At 43.3% G+C, this 17,297-nt stretch overlaps 2 protein-coding genes across 2 annotated transcripts in view; one reads left to right on the top strand and one right to left on the bottom strand.

Moving 5' to 3' along the window:
* Positions 1–216: 216 nt before the first annotated feature.
* On the top strand, positions 217–11,456 carry CHCHD4 (coiled-coil-helix-coiled-coil-helix domain containing 4). Its single transcript, XM_056524912.1, has 3 exons — positions 217–307; positions 2,715–2,813; positions 10,757–11,456. The coding sequence occupies exons 1-3, from the start codon at positions 286–288 to the stop codon at positions 11,047–11,049; spliced, it is 414 nt and encodes a 137-aa protein (XP_056380887.1). The 5' UTR covers positions 217–285; the 3' UTR covers positions 11,050–11,456.
* A 4,413-nt stretch (positions 11,457–15,869) lies between these two features.
* The window catches only part of LOC130276063 (netrin-4-like), a 74,241-nt gene continuing 72,813 nt past the window's right edge, over positions 15,870–17,297 (bottom strand). Inside the window, exon 10 of the mRNA XM_056524908.1 lies at positions 15,870–16,719. Within this exon, the coding sequence (XP_056380883.1) occupies positions 16,583–16,719 (137 nt within the window). The 3' untranslated portion in view covers positions 15,870–16,582. The remainder of the gene's footprint in view (positions 16,720–17,297) is intronic.

The following is a 17,297-nucleotide window of genomic DNA, read 5'->3' as shown; positions in this document are numbered from 1 at the left end:
TGCGCATGCTCAGCCGAGCATTGCAGCATGGGAAATGTAGTTTTTGTTTTGGAGACCCTGATACTTGTCATTTCTGGGGTATTTATCCGTGATTATGGTGTTGGTGACACGACATGGTGTTATCGACTTTAGAATTAATCATTCATGTTATGTAAAAAGGTAAATTTGGATAAGGCATTAATAAGGGCAGCCCTGCCGCGGGGCCTTGGGGATTTCGCTGTCGCTCTGTGACGTCAGCAGTGTGCGCGGTGCCGGGCGCTGTGTGTGTGCAAGAGAGCTGCAGCCATGTCCTACTGCAGGCAGGAGGGTAAGGAAGGGCATGAGGGGCAGGAGGCGATGGGGAAGGGGTGGGGGAAATGAGTAGGAGGCAGTAGGCACGGCAATGGTGGGCGACATAGGGCAGGGAGCTGGCGGGCATGTGGGCAAAGACACCAATGGTTGATACTTGTCAAGGGCAATACCAGTCAGTGGTGGGGTTAGGACCCCCTGGTGCTGTATCCATTACCAATAAACATGGGAAAGTGCATTTTTAATAAAATTTCGATAAATTTGACGTTTTTTTTAATTTTGAGATTTCCATGGTCTGTCAGGAGGAGCACAAATCTCATATCTCTTTGTAATGTTCACTGTATGATGAGTGAAGTGACAACTACATGTAGTATTAAAGAAATCAATGAATTTCTACCATCTTTCCTGAGTTTAATATCAAGTTGGTTCTTAAAAGACAATGAAACAATTACACTTTGCTTTGTCATGAGGATTTTTGGTTTTTCTTACAAAATCTACTCCTACTAAGATTTGCTTATGAGTGTAATCCGCCCAAGTCATCACGCCCTGCCAAGAACCATATGGAATGAAGAGAAGAAGATTATACAGCGTAGATGTTATTTTGTCTCCGAATTGGCTGAACTATGTTATAATGGACAATTTACACTATAAAAGACAGTGCTGTTATCTGATCAAATTGCATATGTCGGTAGGATGTGTGGGAGATGCTATGTATATGCGTGTTTCAGTGTAATCTTGCCTAATTAATTAATAATCATTTCTTTTTCATTTGGTCCAGCTGTTTCACGTTGTCTTTATCTTATCAATAGTCAATACTAGTCCTTTCCTAGGTATACTTGTCACTGACAAGCGGGTGATGACAATATGGCGGTCATTTATGCTACACTGCTGAATGACAGCTCTGACTAGTTGTGTTGCCGGGGGGAGAGAGAGATGATTGAGATGACTAGATCAGTGTTTCCCAACCAGGGTGCCTCCAGCTGTTGCTAGACTACAAATCCCAGCATGCTCAGACAGCCTTTGGAGTGACAACTACAGATAATTAATATTGGTCCTTTCCTAGGTATACTTGTCCCTGCCAAGCGGTTGACAACTATGTGGCCATCATTTATGCCACACTCCTGAATTATAGCTTTGTCTAGTTGTGTAGACGAGGAGAGAGATCAAAAAGATGACAAGATAAGTGTTTCCCAACCAGGGTGCCTCCAGCTGTTGCAAAACTACAACTCCCAGCATGCCTGGACAGCCTTTGGCTGTCCAGGCATGCTGGGAGTTGTAGATTTGCAACAGCTAAAGTGACAAATACTTATACTGGTCCTCTCCTAGGTATACCTGTCCCGGACCAGTGGATGACGACAGTATGGCAGTCATTTATGCCGCACTCCTGAATGACAGCTCTGTCTCATTGTGTTGCAATTGTTTCCGAGTCTGAAAAAGCTGGGTTACAGCCTGACATCAGGACACTCATCTGGCTTGTCACGTAGTGTTGTAAGGGTAAATGCACACTTGATTTGCTGCGTATTTTCCACATGAAGATTTGTGCAGCAAATCTGCAGTAGGTTACGGTAGCGGCAAACCAAGATAGGATTTTTACAATTTCATTAACACAGGGCATATTTTTCTGATTAAAATTGACCTGGGGATATTAAAATATGCAGCATGTCCATTCATGTTGTAGATTGGTCAGATTTTCCCATTGAAATCAGTGGATAAGGTATAATCCACAACAAAACTGCAACTGTTAACAAAATCTGTGTAGGTTTTGTGAGCAGATTTATTTCTGCAAGTATTCGATCTAATGTGAATTTACCTTTTAGATTATCAAGTGGAAGATTTGTCTAGTTATGCAACAATAAGAATCTATATGAATAGCTTCACAGATCAGCTGTTTGACAGGTCTAAGTAAAGCAGTGAAAGCTAATAATAGAGATGAGCGAACTTACAGTAAATTTGATTTTTCACAAATTTCTTGGCTCGGCAGTTGATGACTTTATCCTGCATAAATTAGTTCAGCTTTCAGGTGCTCCGGTGGGCTGGAAAAGGTGGCTACAGTCCTAGGAGACTCTTTCCTAGGACTGTATCCACCTTTTCCAGCCCACCGGAGCACCTGAAAGCTGAACTAATTTATGCAGGAAAAGTCATCAACTGCCGAGCCGAGAAGTTTGTGACTAATCGAATTTACTATAAATTCGCTCATCTCTGTAAAGTCATTGGATAGTTGCTCAACTTTTCGAACTTCGGAATGGCAGATCTGCCTAGTTCTACAACAATAAGGCAGGTAGTCTTAAAAAGATTGTGGTGCCAGCTTTATTGGTTGTAACCTAACTTTTACGAGAAGCAAATAAACATTAGAACAAGAAATTGTTGGGAGAAGATGACTGAAAGATATATAACCACGTCTTTCATACATTTTGTGTATGTTCCAGGAAAGGACAAAATTATCTTTGTAACCAAAGAAGATCACGAAACACCAAGCAGTGCGGAGCTCATCCCTGATGACCCCAATGACCCTTATGAAGACCAAGGTTGGTGATACACAGTGACCTGGGGATTTGATGCCATCCCACTTCTTACCAAAATACTTTGAAAATGTATTTTTTATTTTGTTTAATAATGTTACTTTATTGTCTCACCATGCATTTAATTAGAATTTAGTGACAAAGGTTTATATTGAGGTTTCCAAAAATGTGAAAGCATAATAAAGCTGTATAAAGTTTTCTGCCTATAAAGCTTAAATGGGGTTTGCCCACAAATAGTAGTAATCCCCTGTCCTTCAGATAGTGGATCTCTATCTGATCATGGGGAGTGCAACTGCTGGGACACCTTGTTATCCCCAGAACAGGAACAGTTATCCCCTGAGATTGGATTCCCATTCATTTTGTTATGGGAACAGCTGAACATAGCTGAATACAGTGTTTGTCTCTCTTCAGTAGCTCCCATAAAGAATGGATAGAGCAGCAGTGCTTACCTGACAGCCGCTACATTGTCAAGGGAGACTCCTTTCCCTGTTCTGGAGATGGTGGGTGGTCCAACAGTCGGACCCCCATGATCAGATAGTTGTCCTCCGGACAGGGGATAACTACTATTCTTGGACCTTTTAATCATTGTAACACTTCTGTAACATTAAATGACACCGTTTGCTAAACCACTCTGCTGTCAATGAATCCATCCTGACCTAATACTCCTCAATTATAACCAGTTTAGGCAATTTGATTATTTGCCAACCTAGGTTGTGTTCACACACTGTAAAATCAAAACAAAAAAATTACAGTAAAATATATATATATATTTTTTTATGTATGCGCTCCATTTTTATAGCTTTTAAAAGAACAAATTATTAGATAAAAAATTAAAGCTGCTTTCTATACTTATTTTACTTCTGGTTTTTCTGTGCTCGTCTCCACGACAGCACCCTGAGATTGCCTCCGCTTGATTGGACAGGGAAAAAAACAGGTTAAAAGACCCTCCCCTTCCTCTCCCCTTCAATCAAGCGGAGGCAATCTCAGGGTGCTTTCATGGGGACTTCCCAGAAAACAAATTCAGTGAGTATAATTCACCCTTTTCTTTTGATTTAACAGTGTGTGAGCATAGACTTATACTGAAAGCAAAGGGGCAAAACGTAGTAAAAGCATGGGGGAGAGTTATCAAAACCTGTGCAGAGGAAAAGTGGAGCAGTTGACTATAGAAACCAATCAAATTGCTCCTTTTAGTTAAAAAAAAAAAAAAAAAAAAGGCTGAAAAAACGAAAGAAGCCATCTAATTGGTTATAATGGGAAACTGCTGCACTTTACCCTTTGCATAAACATATAAGCACAAATGTCTCTCCTGTAACATTCTGGAGGGTTGTGTAAACTGCATAGGATTGTAATAGACTGTCTGCTGAGAGAAGAATTAGGTCTCTATAGGGTTATCAAGCTCTTGATGTAAGCAATAATATTCCCATTCACCCACTGCAAGCAGAGCTCTTGATGGAAAATAGTGAAGAATTAAAGCTCTGAGTATATTAGGCCTATCGATTGAAATGTTGGCAAAATGAATCAAATCCTAGAAGACCTAAAACAGTGGGTTCCAATCAGCCCGCCCCTGTATTACAGTCACCCATTTATTTGAAATGTAACCTAATTTTAATGAGCTGAGAGAGACATTCATCCCCTTCAGGTTGCTAAAAACAGACCTAAGATCTCTGAGACCTGTGCAAAATTTTGTGGAATGGGAGATTATTCCTAGGGCAAATTTCTCACACATTTTGGCCAATATGTTACATCCGTATTTGCAAAGCCTAAAACCTGGAGGGAAACGGAGAGAAAATCTATTGTGTTTTGAATTCAGTCCTAGTTTTGGTTTAAAAATACTGATTCAAAATACCGCTCTATGAAAGGGCCTATAACATAGAAAAAGTTCCAGGCGGTATACCGGTTCATACCAAATGCTGAAATTTTTGGGCTGCACCATATGAATTTTTCCCATACTGCAATACCGGTTGGGACCCTCCCCCTTGGGAATGAATTATCAGCCCAGCGCAGCGCTGTCATATGTGTCATATGCTGTCATAATCATATGTGACCCGGCAGCGCTGTTCTGCTCCCCCCCCCAATTAATTATCAGCCCAGCGGCCCACAAGCACTGCCCTCCTCCTCTTTGTTGGGGGCCGCCGGCACTGGAACTCTATACTGTACGCCAGTGGTCTCCAACCTGTAGACCACCAGATGTTGCAAAACTACAACTCCCAGCATGCCCGGACAGCCAACGGCGATGTCCCGCCCCGGCCAGTGATAGGCTGAGCCCACTGTCCTGTAAGGAGCTCTTGCCGGCTTCTTACATGACAGTGCGCTTAACCTATCACTGGCCGGGGCGGGACATCGCTCCGGCCGGTGATAGGCTGGCGGCTGTCCGACGTTCCAGTCCCAAGGAACAGCGTGAAGCCGACGTAGGTAAGTTAAAGTTTATTTTCTTTATCTTTTGCATCCCGGGCATAGGGATACAGTGTCCAGCAGTGGTCTCCAACCTGCAGACCTCCAGCTGTTGCAAAACTACAACTCCCAGCATGCCCGGACAGCCGTTGGCTGTCCGGGCATGCTGGGAGTTGTAGTTTTGCAACAGCTGGAGGTCCGCAGGTTGGAGACCACTGGCGTACAGTATTGAGTTCCATCGCCGGCAGCCGCAACAAAGAGGAGGAGGGCAGTGCTTGCGGGTGACATATGTGAGTAGTACCCCGCTGGGCTGATCATTAATTGTTGGGGAGCGGAACAGCGCTGGTGGGTAACATGATTTGGTGGGGGGGAGCAGAACAGCGCTCGCAGGTCACATGATTTGGGGAAAGGAGCAGAACAGCGCTGGTGGGTAACATGATTTGGGGGGGGGGGGGGGGCGGTGAAAGAAATAATGTTATATACCATGGAACCGCCATAAGTTACAAAAATACTGTGATACACATATTTGGTCATACTGCCCAGCTCTATCTTAATTAAAAGTAGTCCGGTCTGAACAGTACACTGAGCATGCTCCTGCCAATACATAGGCTGTTCACACAGTCTTTCATTTAGCTCAGTGGTCTCCAAACTGTGGACCTCCAGATGCTGCAAAACTACAACTCCCAGTATGTCCATACAGCGTTTGGCTGTCATGGCATGCTGATAGTTGTAGTTTTGCAACAGTTAAAGGTCCACAGTTTGGAGACCACTTGTCTGTACAATCACCTGTGAGCTGAAGAATCTAAACTTGAGGCTGATACATTGTAACAAACTATCAGAGTAATTGCTGATGTGGTGTTTAGCTCACAGATGATATTCCCAAGTCGATCCCTCTTTGAGTGCAAGAGATTTGGTTGTGGGAGTAGGGACAGATTGGATAGTCATGGACTTTGTTGCCTTGTCTAATCTCCCATCTGAAATAAATAGGATTGAAACTGTCGCATTACAGAGTTGAGTTTTATCAGCTACATGTTGGTCGCTGATGAAACACAGTCGTGACTGGGGCATTTCTGTGGATGCTCTTGTGGCATGAAGTAAATTGCAGTGTATCATGCACAGGTGTAATTCTGTCTTTTGCCTCCAGAGAGCAGCATTAAGACAGTTTTACATTTTCTTTTGGAGGAATTGTGTATCGCAGAACCGCATAGTTCACCCTCAACAGACTTGGCACCAGTGACCAGCTCAAAATGACTCATTGGACGTTTTTGTCTCCAGACCCAGCAGATTGCAGGAATAAAAACATTGATTTGCAACAAAGAGTTAAATTTGAAATGGACCCTGATCCAAAAACCAGATTATCCCATGGTGCAGAGTCAGCGGATGTCTCTAAGCATGTCCTGGTATGGGAAGCACGTACCCTCGGATTATCTGTACGTGTTCATTAAAGGGGGTGGGGCTACAAACACGGGGGGAGATTCTCAAAAACTACTGTAATTTCTATTCCAGCGATATTATTTACACCTTTTTTTTTTCTAGTCACATTTTAAAAGGTCTTTTGTGCTGCTATGAAAATATGTAAAAATTCATTTTCGCGCCACTTTTTTTTTTTTATATGCCCAAATTTTTTTTGTTGCAGCCTGTCATCATCCCTCCCCCCCCTGTCATCATCCCTCCCCCCCCCTGTCATCATCCCTCCCCCCCCTGTCATCATCCCTCCCCCCCCCTGTCATCATCCCTCCCCCCCCCTGTCATCATCCCTCCCCCCCCCTGTCATCATCCCTCCCCCCCCCTGTCATCATCCCTCCCCCCCCCTGTCATCATCCCTCCCCCCCCCTGTCATCATCCCTCCCCCCCCTGTCATCATCCCTCCCCCCCCCCCCCCCGTCATCATCCCTCCCCCCCCCCGTCATCATCCCTCCCCCCCCCGTCATCATCCCTCCCCCCCCCCGTCATCATCCCTCCCCCCCCCCGTCATCATCCCTCTCCCCCCGTCATCATCCCTCTCCCCCCGTCATCATCCCTCTCCCCCAGTCATCATCCCTCTCCCCCCGTCATCATCCCTCTCCCCCCGTCATCATCCCTCTCCCCCCGTCATCATCCCCCCCCCCGTCATCATCCCCCCCCCGTCATCATCCCTCCCCCCCGTCATCATCCCTCTCCCCCCCCCCTGTCATCATCCCTCTCCCCCCCCCTGTCATCATCCCTCTCCCCCCCCCCTGTCATCATCCCTCCCCTCCCCCCCCCTTTCATCATCACCGCCTGTCAATCCCCTCAGTGGTCTTCAACCTGCCGACCTCCAGATGTTGCAAAACTACAACTCCCAGCATGCCCGGACAGCTATCGGTTGTCTGGGCATGCTGGGAGTTGTAGTTTTGAAACATCTGGTGGTCCGCAGGTTGAAGACCACTGCGTGGGCCTTCGTCATCATCCAGACCCCCCCCCCCCCCCCCCCTTTAGTTTTCTACTCGCCTCCCCTCGGTGAGAAGCAAGGGTGAGCTGGTCCGGGCCATCTAAGCTGCAGGGACCGTCCGGTGGGGAGGGTTAGTCGTTCCGGGCTGTACATTTTCACCGGGAGGCCCTCTTCTCTGCTCGCTCCGGGCCGGCCCCGGACTAGTGACGTTGCCTTGACGACGCACAGGGACGTTCATGCGCATGAAAGTCACTAGTTCCTCCACAGAAAGGGCCTTTCTGTCTGACCACAGTGCTCTCTGCTGACACCTCTGTCCATTTTAGAAACTGTCCAGAGTAGGAGAAAATCCCCATAGCAAACCTAGCTTGCTCTGGATAGTTCCTGACATGGACAGAGGTGTCAGCAGAGAGCATTGTGGTCAGACAGAAAGGAAATTCAAAAAGAAAAGAACTTCCTGTGGAGCATACAGCAGCTGATAAGTACTGGAAGGATTAAGATTTTAATAGAAGTCATTTACAAATCTGTTTTAACTTTGTCATCAGTTGACTTTAAAAAAATTTTTTTCCAGTGGAGTACCCCTTTAATGTACACGCTCAAAACACTTCTACACCTGCCGAGCTTTGAGAGTGCCATTCACAAAGAGTTAAGTCCATCATCACTGTGTAGGTCAGTGTTTCCCAACCAGGGTTCCTCCAGATGTTGCAAAACTACAACTCCCAGCCTGCCTGGACAGCCTTTGGCTGTCCAGGTATGCTTGGAGTTGTAGTTTTTCAACACCTGGAGGCAACCTGGTTGGGAAAAACTGGTGTAGGTGGTGGATCGTGAGAGTTGTAGGAATATGTGTGCAGAAGTGCTTTTTGTTTTGTCTTGTTAGATGCCACTAACCTAAAATGTTAATGGGACCTGATAGTTGACATCTGCTTAACTGCTCAATTCTCTGTTCTCCACAGAATTTGGTCTAAATGAAGAATATAACTTGACGTATTAATAATAGTAAAGCATTTATTGAAATATTACCTTTTTTTTTTTTTTGTAAATTCAAACGGTGCACAGGAGCGTAAAAGTGTAGAAGTTACTATAAATATGACGTGTGTAGATTTGTGTCCAGGCATTGACTTGATCCCAGTTTAGACATTTAAGCACTTACTACATCACCATTCACAGTTCATTGTCTATGGGCTCCCAAGGGTGTTGGTTGGGTTTTGAAGGGTTAATGCCATCCATCATTGGCTGACTGCTCTTGAAAGGACTGGTGTAGCAGGCAGCCTGCAGCTGGCATTGAGACATGAATAGTCAGATTCATCCTGCTTGTCACTCGTATTAAGGGGGGGGGTCTGCTGGGTGGGTGATATTGTCTGAAGCTGCCATTGACCTCAAAAACATTGAAAACATGGTTGGGCATTACAGAGAGCTGTGTGTTTGTGTATAGCCATGAGAATATGGTCACCCGCAACCTTAAAGGGGTATTCCGGTGAAAACCTTTTTTCTTTTAAATCAACTGGTGGCAGAAAGTTAGACATATTTGTAAATTACTTCTATTAAAAAAAATCTTAATCTTTCCAGTACTTAGCTGCTGCTGAATGCTACAGAGGAAATTCCTTTCTTTTTGGAACACTGATGACATAATGAGCACAGTGCTCTCTGCTGACATCTCTGTCCATTTTTGCAACCGTGCATAGCCGATGTATGCTAAGGGCAGCATGGTGGCTCAGTGGTTAGCACTGCTGCCTTGCAGTGCTGGGGACTTGGGTTCAAATCCCACTAAGGACAACAATAAATAAAGTGTTGTTGTTATTCTTATAATAACGTCAGCAGGGAGAACTGTGCTCGTGATGTCATCAGAGAGCATTCCAAATAGAAAATAATTTCCTCTGTAGGTAAAGAGCGAGCTGATCAGCTACCACCGGACCATCCTCCCAAAACCAACGCACGGCAGGTGTATGGCAGCACCGAATGCAGAAACAAAGAAGAAATGCCAGCGAGGTATAGCGGATCCCAGATTATTTAATGGATACAACAGGAACAGTAAATACAGGGTTACGCGTTTCAGGCGTGTAACAGAACATGACTAAGGGCGTTCTGTTACACGCCTGAAACGCGTAACCCTGTATTTACCGTTCCTGTTTTATCCATTAAATAATCTGGGATCCGCTATACCTCGCTGGCATTTCTTCTTAATTTCCTCTGTAGTATTCAGCAGCTAATAAGTACAGGAAGGATTAAGATTTTTTAATAGAAGTAATTTACAAATATGTTTAACTTTCTGCCACCAGTTGATTTAAAAGAAAAAAGGTTTTCACTGGTACCCCTTTAACCACAGGTCAGTGGGAATTACTACAGGGCACTGTACTCAATTGTGTTCTGCTCCCCTAGAGTAGGACAGGCTAAACGCCAAACTTTTCCCAACCACTGGAAGGGGGTGCAATGCTAAACTAGTGATGTACCCCCTTAAATCCCATGATTAGCGTGGGCCCAAGATATTGGGCCCCCAACAATCAAATATAAATGCAACCCCTTTTAATTATAAGTTCTTGAGCGGTTTCTTTGTTGTATCTGCCTCTAAGAAAGCTGGATAATAGCCAATAGTGGCCTCAGTTTCTCAGACTTCCTAATGATTCTTTAAATATTTACTATCTAGTGTTTTGTGGGTTACTCCAGGGTGGGAGGAGGGGGGTGCAGCTGCAGATCCTCTGCGGGTTTGTGTGATGCATGCTGGGAGAGAGGAGGAGACATCTGATTGGCTGCAAGCACTCAGCTCAGACGTTACTCCAGGAATTGCTGACTCACCTATTGGGCATAGGGAAAAAAAAAGAATGTAGCTAACGGAAGGGGAAAAGACCAAAAAAAGTGTTTTTGTAATTAATGATAAATACATATTAAGGGGCTTTCAGAATAATGCTGGAATAAAATACAATAAAGAACTCATTGCTTATTTTTTTGTTAAAAACACAGCAGCCAGATATTACCAGGAAGGCAATATTTAACTAGAACTACAATGCTTTTCGGGGGAGGTTTTCCCAATTAGGTTGTTGTTTTTGTTTTTTTAATCAAATGCCAAAATGCCTTCTTTTTGGGGTTTTGGTTCTCTTAAACCGAACAATCTCTTATTTTCTTTTATATTTATTTATTTATTTGTCTTTCTTTCCAGGGTTGATTCTCCCTAATGGAGACATTAACTGGAATTGTCCATGTCTGGGGGGAATGGCTAGCGGACCATGTGGAGAGCAATTCAAAGCGGCTTTCTCCTGCTTCCACTATAGCCAGGAGGAGGTGAAGGGTTCAGACTGCCTAGACCAGTTCCGAGGGATGCAAGAGTGTATGCAGAAGTATCCTGACCTTTACCCCCAGGAAGACGACGAAGATGACAACAAAGACAAGACGAGTTCAGACCCGACATCTATAGAGGCTTCTCCTGTGGTGACAGAGGAGTCATCCAGCTAATATAAGGGAGGGGGGCTCAGCCTCCAAGAAGATTTTACCACTGTTCTATGGACCATGTCATCCAGAGCTGTCCCTCTGCCATGTATCTTATGTAGAGCCCTACTGGAGCATCGTATGGATTGTCACCTGATATCTGGAGAATGCTGCTTATCTTTAAAAAGCATTTCCCCTTTAAGAAAACTAAATTATTAGCATTACTATAAGAGTTAAACATTTCCGCCAATATATTTCTTTGCTGTATTTGCTTATGGGGAAGCTGGGGGACTACCCATTTGGTCAGTTTCTCCTAGGTTATTGCTTCGCTTTTCTAGGGCCCTGCATGACAAATAGAGATGACCGAACTTACAGTAAATTTGATTCGTCACGAACTTCTCGGCTCGACAGTTGATGTCTTATCTTGCATAAATGAGTTCAGCTTTCAGGTGCTCCGGTGGGCTGGAAAAGGTGGATACAGTCCTAGGAAAGAGTCTCCTAGGACTGTATCCAGCTTTTCCAGCCCACCGGAGCACCTGAAGGCTGAACTAATTTATGCAGGAAAAGTCATCAACTGCCGAGCCGAGAAGTTCGTGACAAATCAAATTTACTGTAAGTTCGCTCATCTCTAATGACAAATCTGTATAGTGATACATTCTCTGTTCCTATATTGATGTGTAACTAGGCAGATTTGCCATTCAGGAGTCTAAATACAACAGGTAGTATAGCCTGTTTGAGAGCTAATAGTGGACACATTGGTAACCCACCAGCTTTTCCAGGAATCATCATGCTATTGATGATTTGTTATTGATATATTCAGGGAACAGTAGACTTTATTGTAGAGATGTCCTGTTACTTTCCATGATTCCTGTTCGCTCCTCTGTCTTTTCAATGGTCACCTATGGGGTATGGACAAAATGAAAATCTGTAGAGGAGCAGACACCACCCGCCTGTGCCTCAAACCTGACACCTACTGCTGCTGCCTCTCCTCCCAAATGCACTGAATTTACCAGACTCTCCTTACGTGTGGATCACATGCAGAATGTGTGATTTGATTATATTAAATCTTTTTACCTTCTTGCAAGATTCCTGGATATTTTTTTACATTTATATTTTACAATTCATTTTCTCCCAGAGCTGTTGCAAAACTACTACACCTAGCATGCCTGCAGCTCTCAGCACATGCTGGTGGTTGTGGATTTTCAACTGCTGGAGAACCACAGGATGGATGTCCACTGCTACAACGTGCTTTGGACTTGCTGATGTGTGCTAAAGGGAAGTGCCAACCATTGTGACCACTTACATCAGGTGGTGCCGGCTAATATTTGGTTCTGGCTGGAGGGATGCCTTAACATTTTTTGTCTTTGAAATATCCCTATCTCACACCTTTCTGAGATGTGGAATTGCTGGGAACAGATGAGAGTAGGAGGAAAAAAAGACTTTCACTACAGCACTTCCAGGTGTGAGTCCCCAGCATGAAAATGGGACATAGCAATGCACTGACTTAAAGGATAACTCCAGTGGAAAACATTTTTTATAACCCCTTAAGGACCACAGGTTTTTCTGTTTTGGCACTTTCATTTTTTCCTCATCACCTTCTAAAAATCCTAACGCTTTCAATTTTGCACCTACAGACTCATGAGGACTTATTTTTTGCGCCACCAATTGTACTTTGTAATGACATCAATCATTTCACCACCAAATTTACAGCAAACCCAGAAAAAAATTTGGGGGGGCAAAATTGAAAAAAAAAAAACATTTTTGTAAATTTTGGGGCTTCCAATTCTACGCAGTGCACTTTTTGGTAAAAATGATACCATATATTTATTCTGTAGGTCCATATGGTTACAATGATACCCAATTTATATAGTTTTTCTTTATTTTACTAAAAAAAAAAATTATCTAAATGCACCAAAATTAGTATGTTTAAAATTGTCATCTTCTGACCCCTATAACTTTTTATTTTTCAGTTTACGGGGCGGTATGAGGCCTCATTTTTTGCGCCATGATCTGAAGTTTTTATCGGTACCATGATTGTTTTGAACTGACTTTTTGATCACTTTTTATACATTTAATTTAGGGTATATAAAGTGAGCAAAAATACGCAATTTTGGACTTTGGAATTTTTTTTACATGTACGCTAGAGATGAGTGAACTTAGTTATTCGATTCGTCACAAACTTCTTGGCTCGGCAGTTGATGACTTCAACCTGCATAAATGAGTTCAGCTTTCAGGTGTTCCGTTGGCTGGAGACTCTCTCCTAGAACTGTATCCACCTTTTCCAGCCCACTGGAGCACCAGCAAGCTGAACTCATTTATGTAGGCTGAAGTCAGCAACTGCCGAGCTGAGAAGTATGTGACGAATCGAATCACTGTAACTTCACTCATCTCGTGTACGCCATCAACCCTGCGGTTTATAGTTAGGACATTTACGCATGCGGCAATACCACATGTTTATTTTTATTATGCTTATATATTTTTTATATGGAATTTGGGAAAAGGGGGGTGATTTAAACTTTTAATAAGGAAGGGGTTAGTGTGTGTGTGTTTAACTTTTTTTTTTTTTTTAGTCCCCTTAGGGGACTTTTAGGAGGAATCATACAGATCAATGTGGTTCCATAGAACTACATTGATCTGTGTGCTCGATTTAGCCCTGCCAGTCTTTATCATTCACAGCACAGCACAGCAGCCGACACAGGAACAGAGGTAAACCCTCCGGCTACCTCAGACGTGTGGGGGGGGCGATCCACCCCACTGGACCACCAGGGAGCAGTTAAAGGTACCATTTAGAAGCCGCTGTCAGCTTTGACAGCAGCGATCTAAATGGTTAATCGCCGGCCGTGGCTATAGCCACATGTCTGCTATTAACGCCGGCCCTCAGCTACAAGAATCTGCTGAGGGCCGGCCAGTATGACACGGGCTCAAGTTGGGAGCCCACGCCATACCCCGTTAACTGCACAAGGACGTGTATACACGTCCTTGGTCGTTAACCAGTTAAACTGATGCAAGAAAGTTAAACAGATTTGTAAATGACTTTTATCTAAAAATCTTAATCCTTCCAATACTTATTAGCAGCTGTATGCTACAGACGAAATTATTTCCTTTAAAATTTTTGTCTTGTCCACAATGCTCTCTGCTGACACCTGATGCCCGTATCAGGAACTGTCCAGAGCAGGAGAAAATCCCCATAGCAAACCTAGGCTGCTCTGGACAGTTCCTGACATGGACAGAGGTGTCAGCAGAAAGCACTGTGGACAAGACAAAAAAGAAATGAAAAAAAGAAAAGAATTTCCTCTGTAGCATACAGCTGCTAATAATTACTGGAAGGATTAAGATTTTTAGATAAAAGTAATTTACAAATCTGTTTACCTTTCTGGCACCAGTTCATTTAAAAAAAAATATTTCACCGGAGTACCCCATACAGTGTTATAACTTTGCATCATGACCTCAAAGGCTGAAGAAAAAAAATCCTGGATTACCCCTAATGTTCACAAATGACTGATTCCCTGAATTGTCAGACAAACTGTGATCTTGTATATCTCAGGAACAGAACGGCATATCAAGAAACTGTAAGGAACCTCTCACAGTGAACATATGAATTAAACAGTGCTGTTTTCTGTTTACTTTTAGAGATGAGCGAACTTACAGTAAATTCTATTCGGCACGAACTTCTCGGCTCGGCAGTTGATGACTTATCCTGCATAAATGAGTTCAGCTTTCAGGTGCTCCGGTGGGCTGGAAAAGGTGGGTACAGTTCTAGGAAAGAGTCTTCTAGGACTGTATCCACCTTTTCCAGCCCACCGGAGCACCTGAAAGCTGAACTAATTTATGCAGGATAAGTCATCAACTGCCGAGCCGAGAAGTTCGTGACTAATCGAATTTACTGTAAGTTCGCTCATCTCTATTTACTTTTTCTAAAACCCACAGGGATTTGTCTTGAGGATTTCCTTGGATTTTGCTCAGAACTGTTGTGGTAACTTTCTGCAGCAATTTGAACCCATGTGAACTTGCCTTTTTTAATAGGGTGCAAAAAATAACAAAAAAAAATCTTAGTTTTTGCAGCTATGATAACATGTAAGCTAAGTAGTAGTATAAGGACAGGTTCACACTAACTGTTTTTTGAGGCTGAAACTGTCGATTTCTACATCAAAAACCACTTTCTCCTTCTTTTCATGTGGTTCTGCACACGGGTGAGGTTTTTGGCTCCGGATAAGCTCCTTTAATCACACACCTTCAGACCGAAATGTTTAAATAACTTTTAATTTACATTTAAGTACAAAAAAAAAGTTGAAGGGTTCTAGCTGTGCAGATGTCTTCATTGGGTGAGCAAAGAAAACAAAACTGAAGCATGTATGTATTTACAGGAGAAGGAATCTGAGCTCATTATAATAATAATGGGAGGTGGGCAGGCTGAATAACCCACACACCCCCAATCTTAAACAGATAGTCTCATGCCTTTATGGCAAACATATGGTTAAGCTTTTTTTTTTTTTTCCTAGAAGCAAACAGGGAGAAGACCACAGGGGATTGAGCATTTGGATTCACTGCCATGTGATGAAACTTCATTCTACAAACAAAGCAGATAGTATCCACTACCCAAATTAATCATTGTAGTGTACAGACAAACCTACACAGTAGAGATGAGCGAACTTACAGTAAATTTGATTCGTCACGAACTTCTCGGCTCGGCAGTTGATGACTTTTCCTGCATAAATTAGTTCAGCTTTCAGGTGCTCCGGTGGGCTGGAAAAGGTGGATACAGTCCTAGGAAAGAGTCTCCTAGGACTGTATCCACCTTTTCCAGCCCACGGGAGCACCTGAAAGCTGAACTAATTTATGCAGGAAAAGTCATCAACTGCCGAGCCGAGAAGTTCGTGACAAATCGAATTTACTGTAAGTTCGCTCATCTCTACTACACAGGTATATATCTTGGCACAGTACATTACACCTGCAGTAGATCTTCTCTCCATTTGGTTGCATATAGTGATCCCTGTTGTTAACCATTTAAGGTTCTTCAACTGGACCGGACAGGAAACGGCGTCCACTTCTTTCTGTCACATAACGTCAGTGCTGCGAATCTCCAGAGACAATTCCTTCCCTATGTATAACTGCAGTCAGCCACAGTGTAAGACGACGTTCTGCATCTTCAAAATGTCCAAGATGGATCAATTTAGTCTTTGGTTGGATGCTAGTAATTGTGTCCCATTGTACAGTCACAGGTCAATGATTTTTCACATCTAGTGTATTCTCCAGCAATGGAACATCTATCCAAAGTCATCATAGATTTCTAATGGGTTGCAAGCAGCATTATTCATCAAGAAAACGACCAGTCACAGCATTGGAGCTTTCCTGATCACATGATTTTTGGTGCCGTGAGCTTATTTCCGGGAGGTTTCTATCTGTCATTGCTCATCGATCTGAGAGGCCCCAGAGGATGAAGCTTGGCCTAAGTGTTCCTTGTTTATGGAGTGAGATCTATGCTACTGGTAGATGAATAGAAGAAAAAGCCCTTATGAGAAAATCTGAAGGATCAAGTCAACTGCTCGAAGATGCTCAAGACCTATTTGCAGCCAAAGCGGATGAAGTCAATGGCCTGTTTGGCCCAAACTGCCTTCCAGGGCTTGACCAGACTGTTCATGTTGACCAGTAGTTTGTTGTTCCAGGTGTCTTCAGGTCCTGCTATTAGGTAGTCTACACCTGAAAGATAACACATGATAATGGCACCTCTGTATACATAAGGCTTACTGTACTGGCAAGATTAGGAAAAAAATGCCTTTTCTCTTGCATGCTGTATTACGAAACAAGATCTCTTTTGACCTGTTCTAAAACAGGATAAAAAAGGAACCTGTATCATTTGTCCTGTTGTATCCTGTTTTTATGGCAAATTTTCCCAAAGAAATAGTAACTTTCAGCAGGATGTACTTTGTGTTTTAATTCACCATTTTCAAGATCTTTGGTTGCTGGAAGTGAATGGAAAAATTCTGGCGTACACCCAGAAGCTGAAAATTTACAGTTTAAAGTTTGCTACAATTATACCAAAGCATTCTGAATCATAAGACTATGGATTGAGCATGTAACCTCTACTCCAGTGGTCTCCAACCTGTGGACCTTCAGATGTTGCAAAACTACAACTCCCAGCATGCCCGGACAGCCAACGGCTGTCCGGGCATGCTGGGAGTTGTAGTTTTGCAACATCTGGAGGTCCGCAAGTTGCAGATCACTGCTCTACTCAATCCATAGGAGAGTTCACAGTTGTTTCCATCTGAATCTCAAAA

Source organism: Hyla sarda, chromosome 6 (genome assembly GCF_029499605.1).
Source record: "Hyla sarda isolate aHylSar1 chromosome 6, aHylSar1.hap1, whole genome shotgun sequence".
NCBI lineage: Eukaryota > Metazoa > Chordata > Amphibia > Anura > Hylidae > Hyla > Hyla sarda.
This window is presented reverse-complemented; position numbering and strand designations above follow the sequence as displayed.

What these genes read in the sequence shown, in the direction of transcription:
- CHCHD4 (XM_056524912.1), top strand. Translation starts at nt 286, where the DNA reads ATGTCCTACTGCAGGCAGGAGG. An exon ending in GTCCTACTGCAGGCAGGAGG is followed by an intron (nt 308 to 2,714) that starts GTAAGGAAGGGC and finishes TGTATGTTCCAG; the next exon opens with GAAAGGACAAAATTATCTTT. An exon ending in TGACCCTTATGAAGACCAAG is followed by an intron (nt 2,814 to 10,756) that starts GTTGGTGATACA and finishes CTTTCTTTCCAG; the next exon opens with GGTTGATTCTCCCTAATGGA.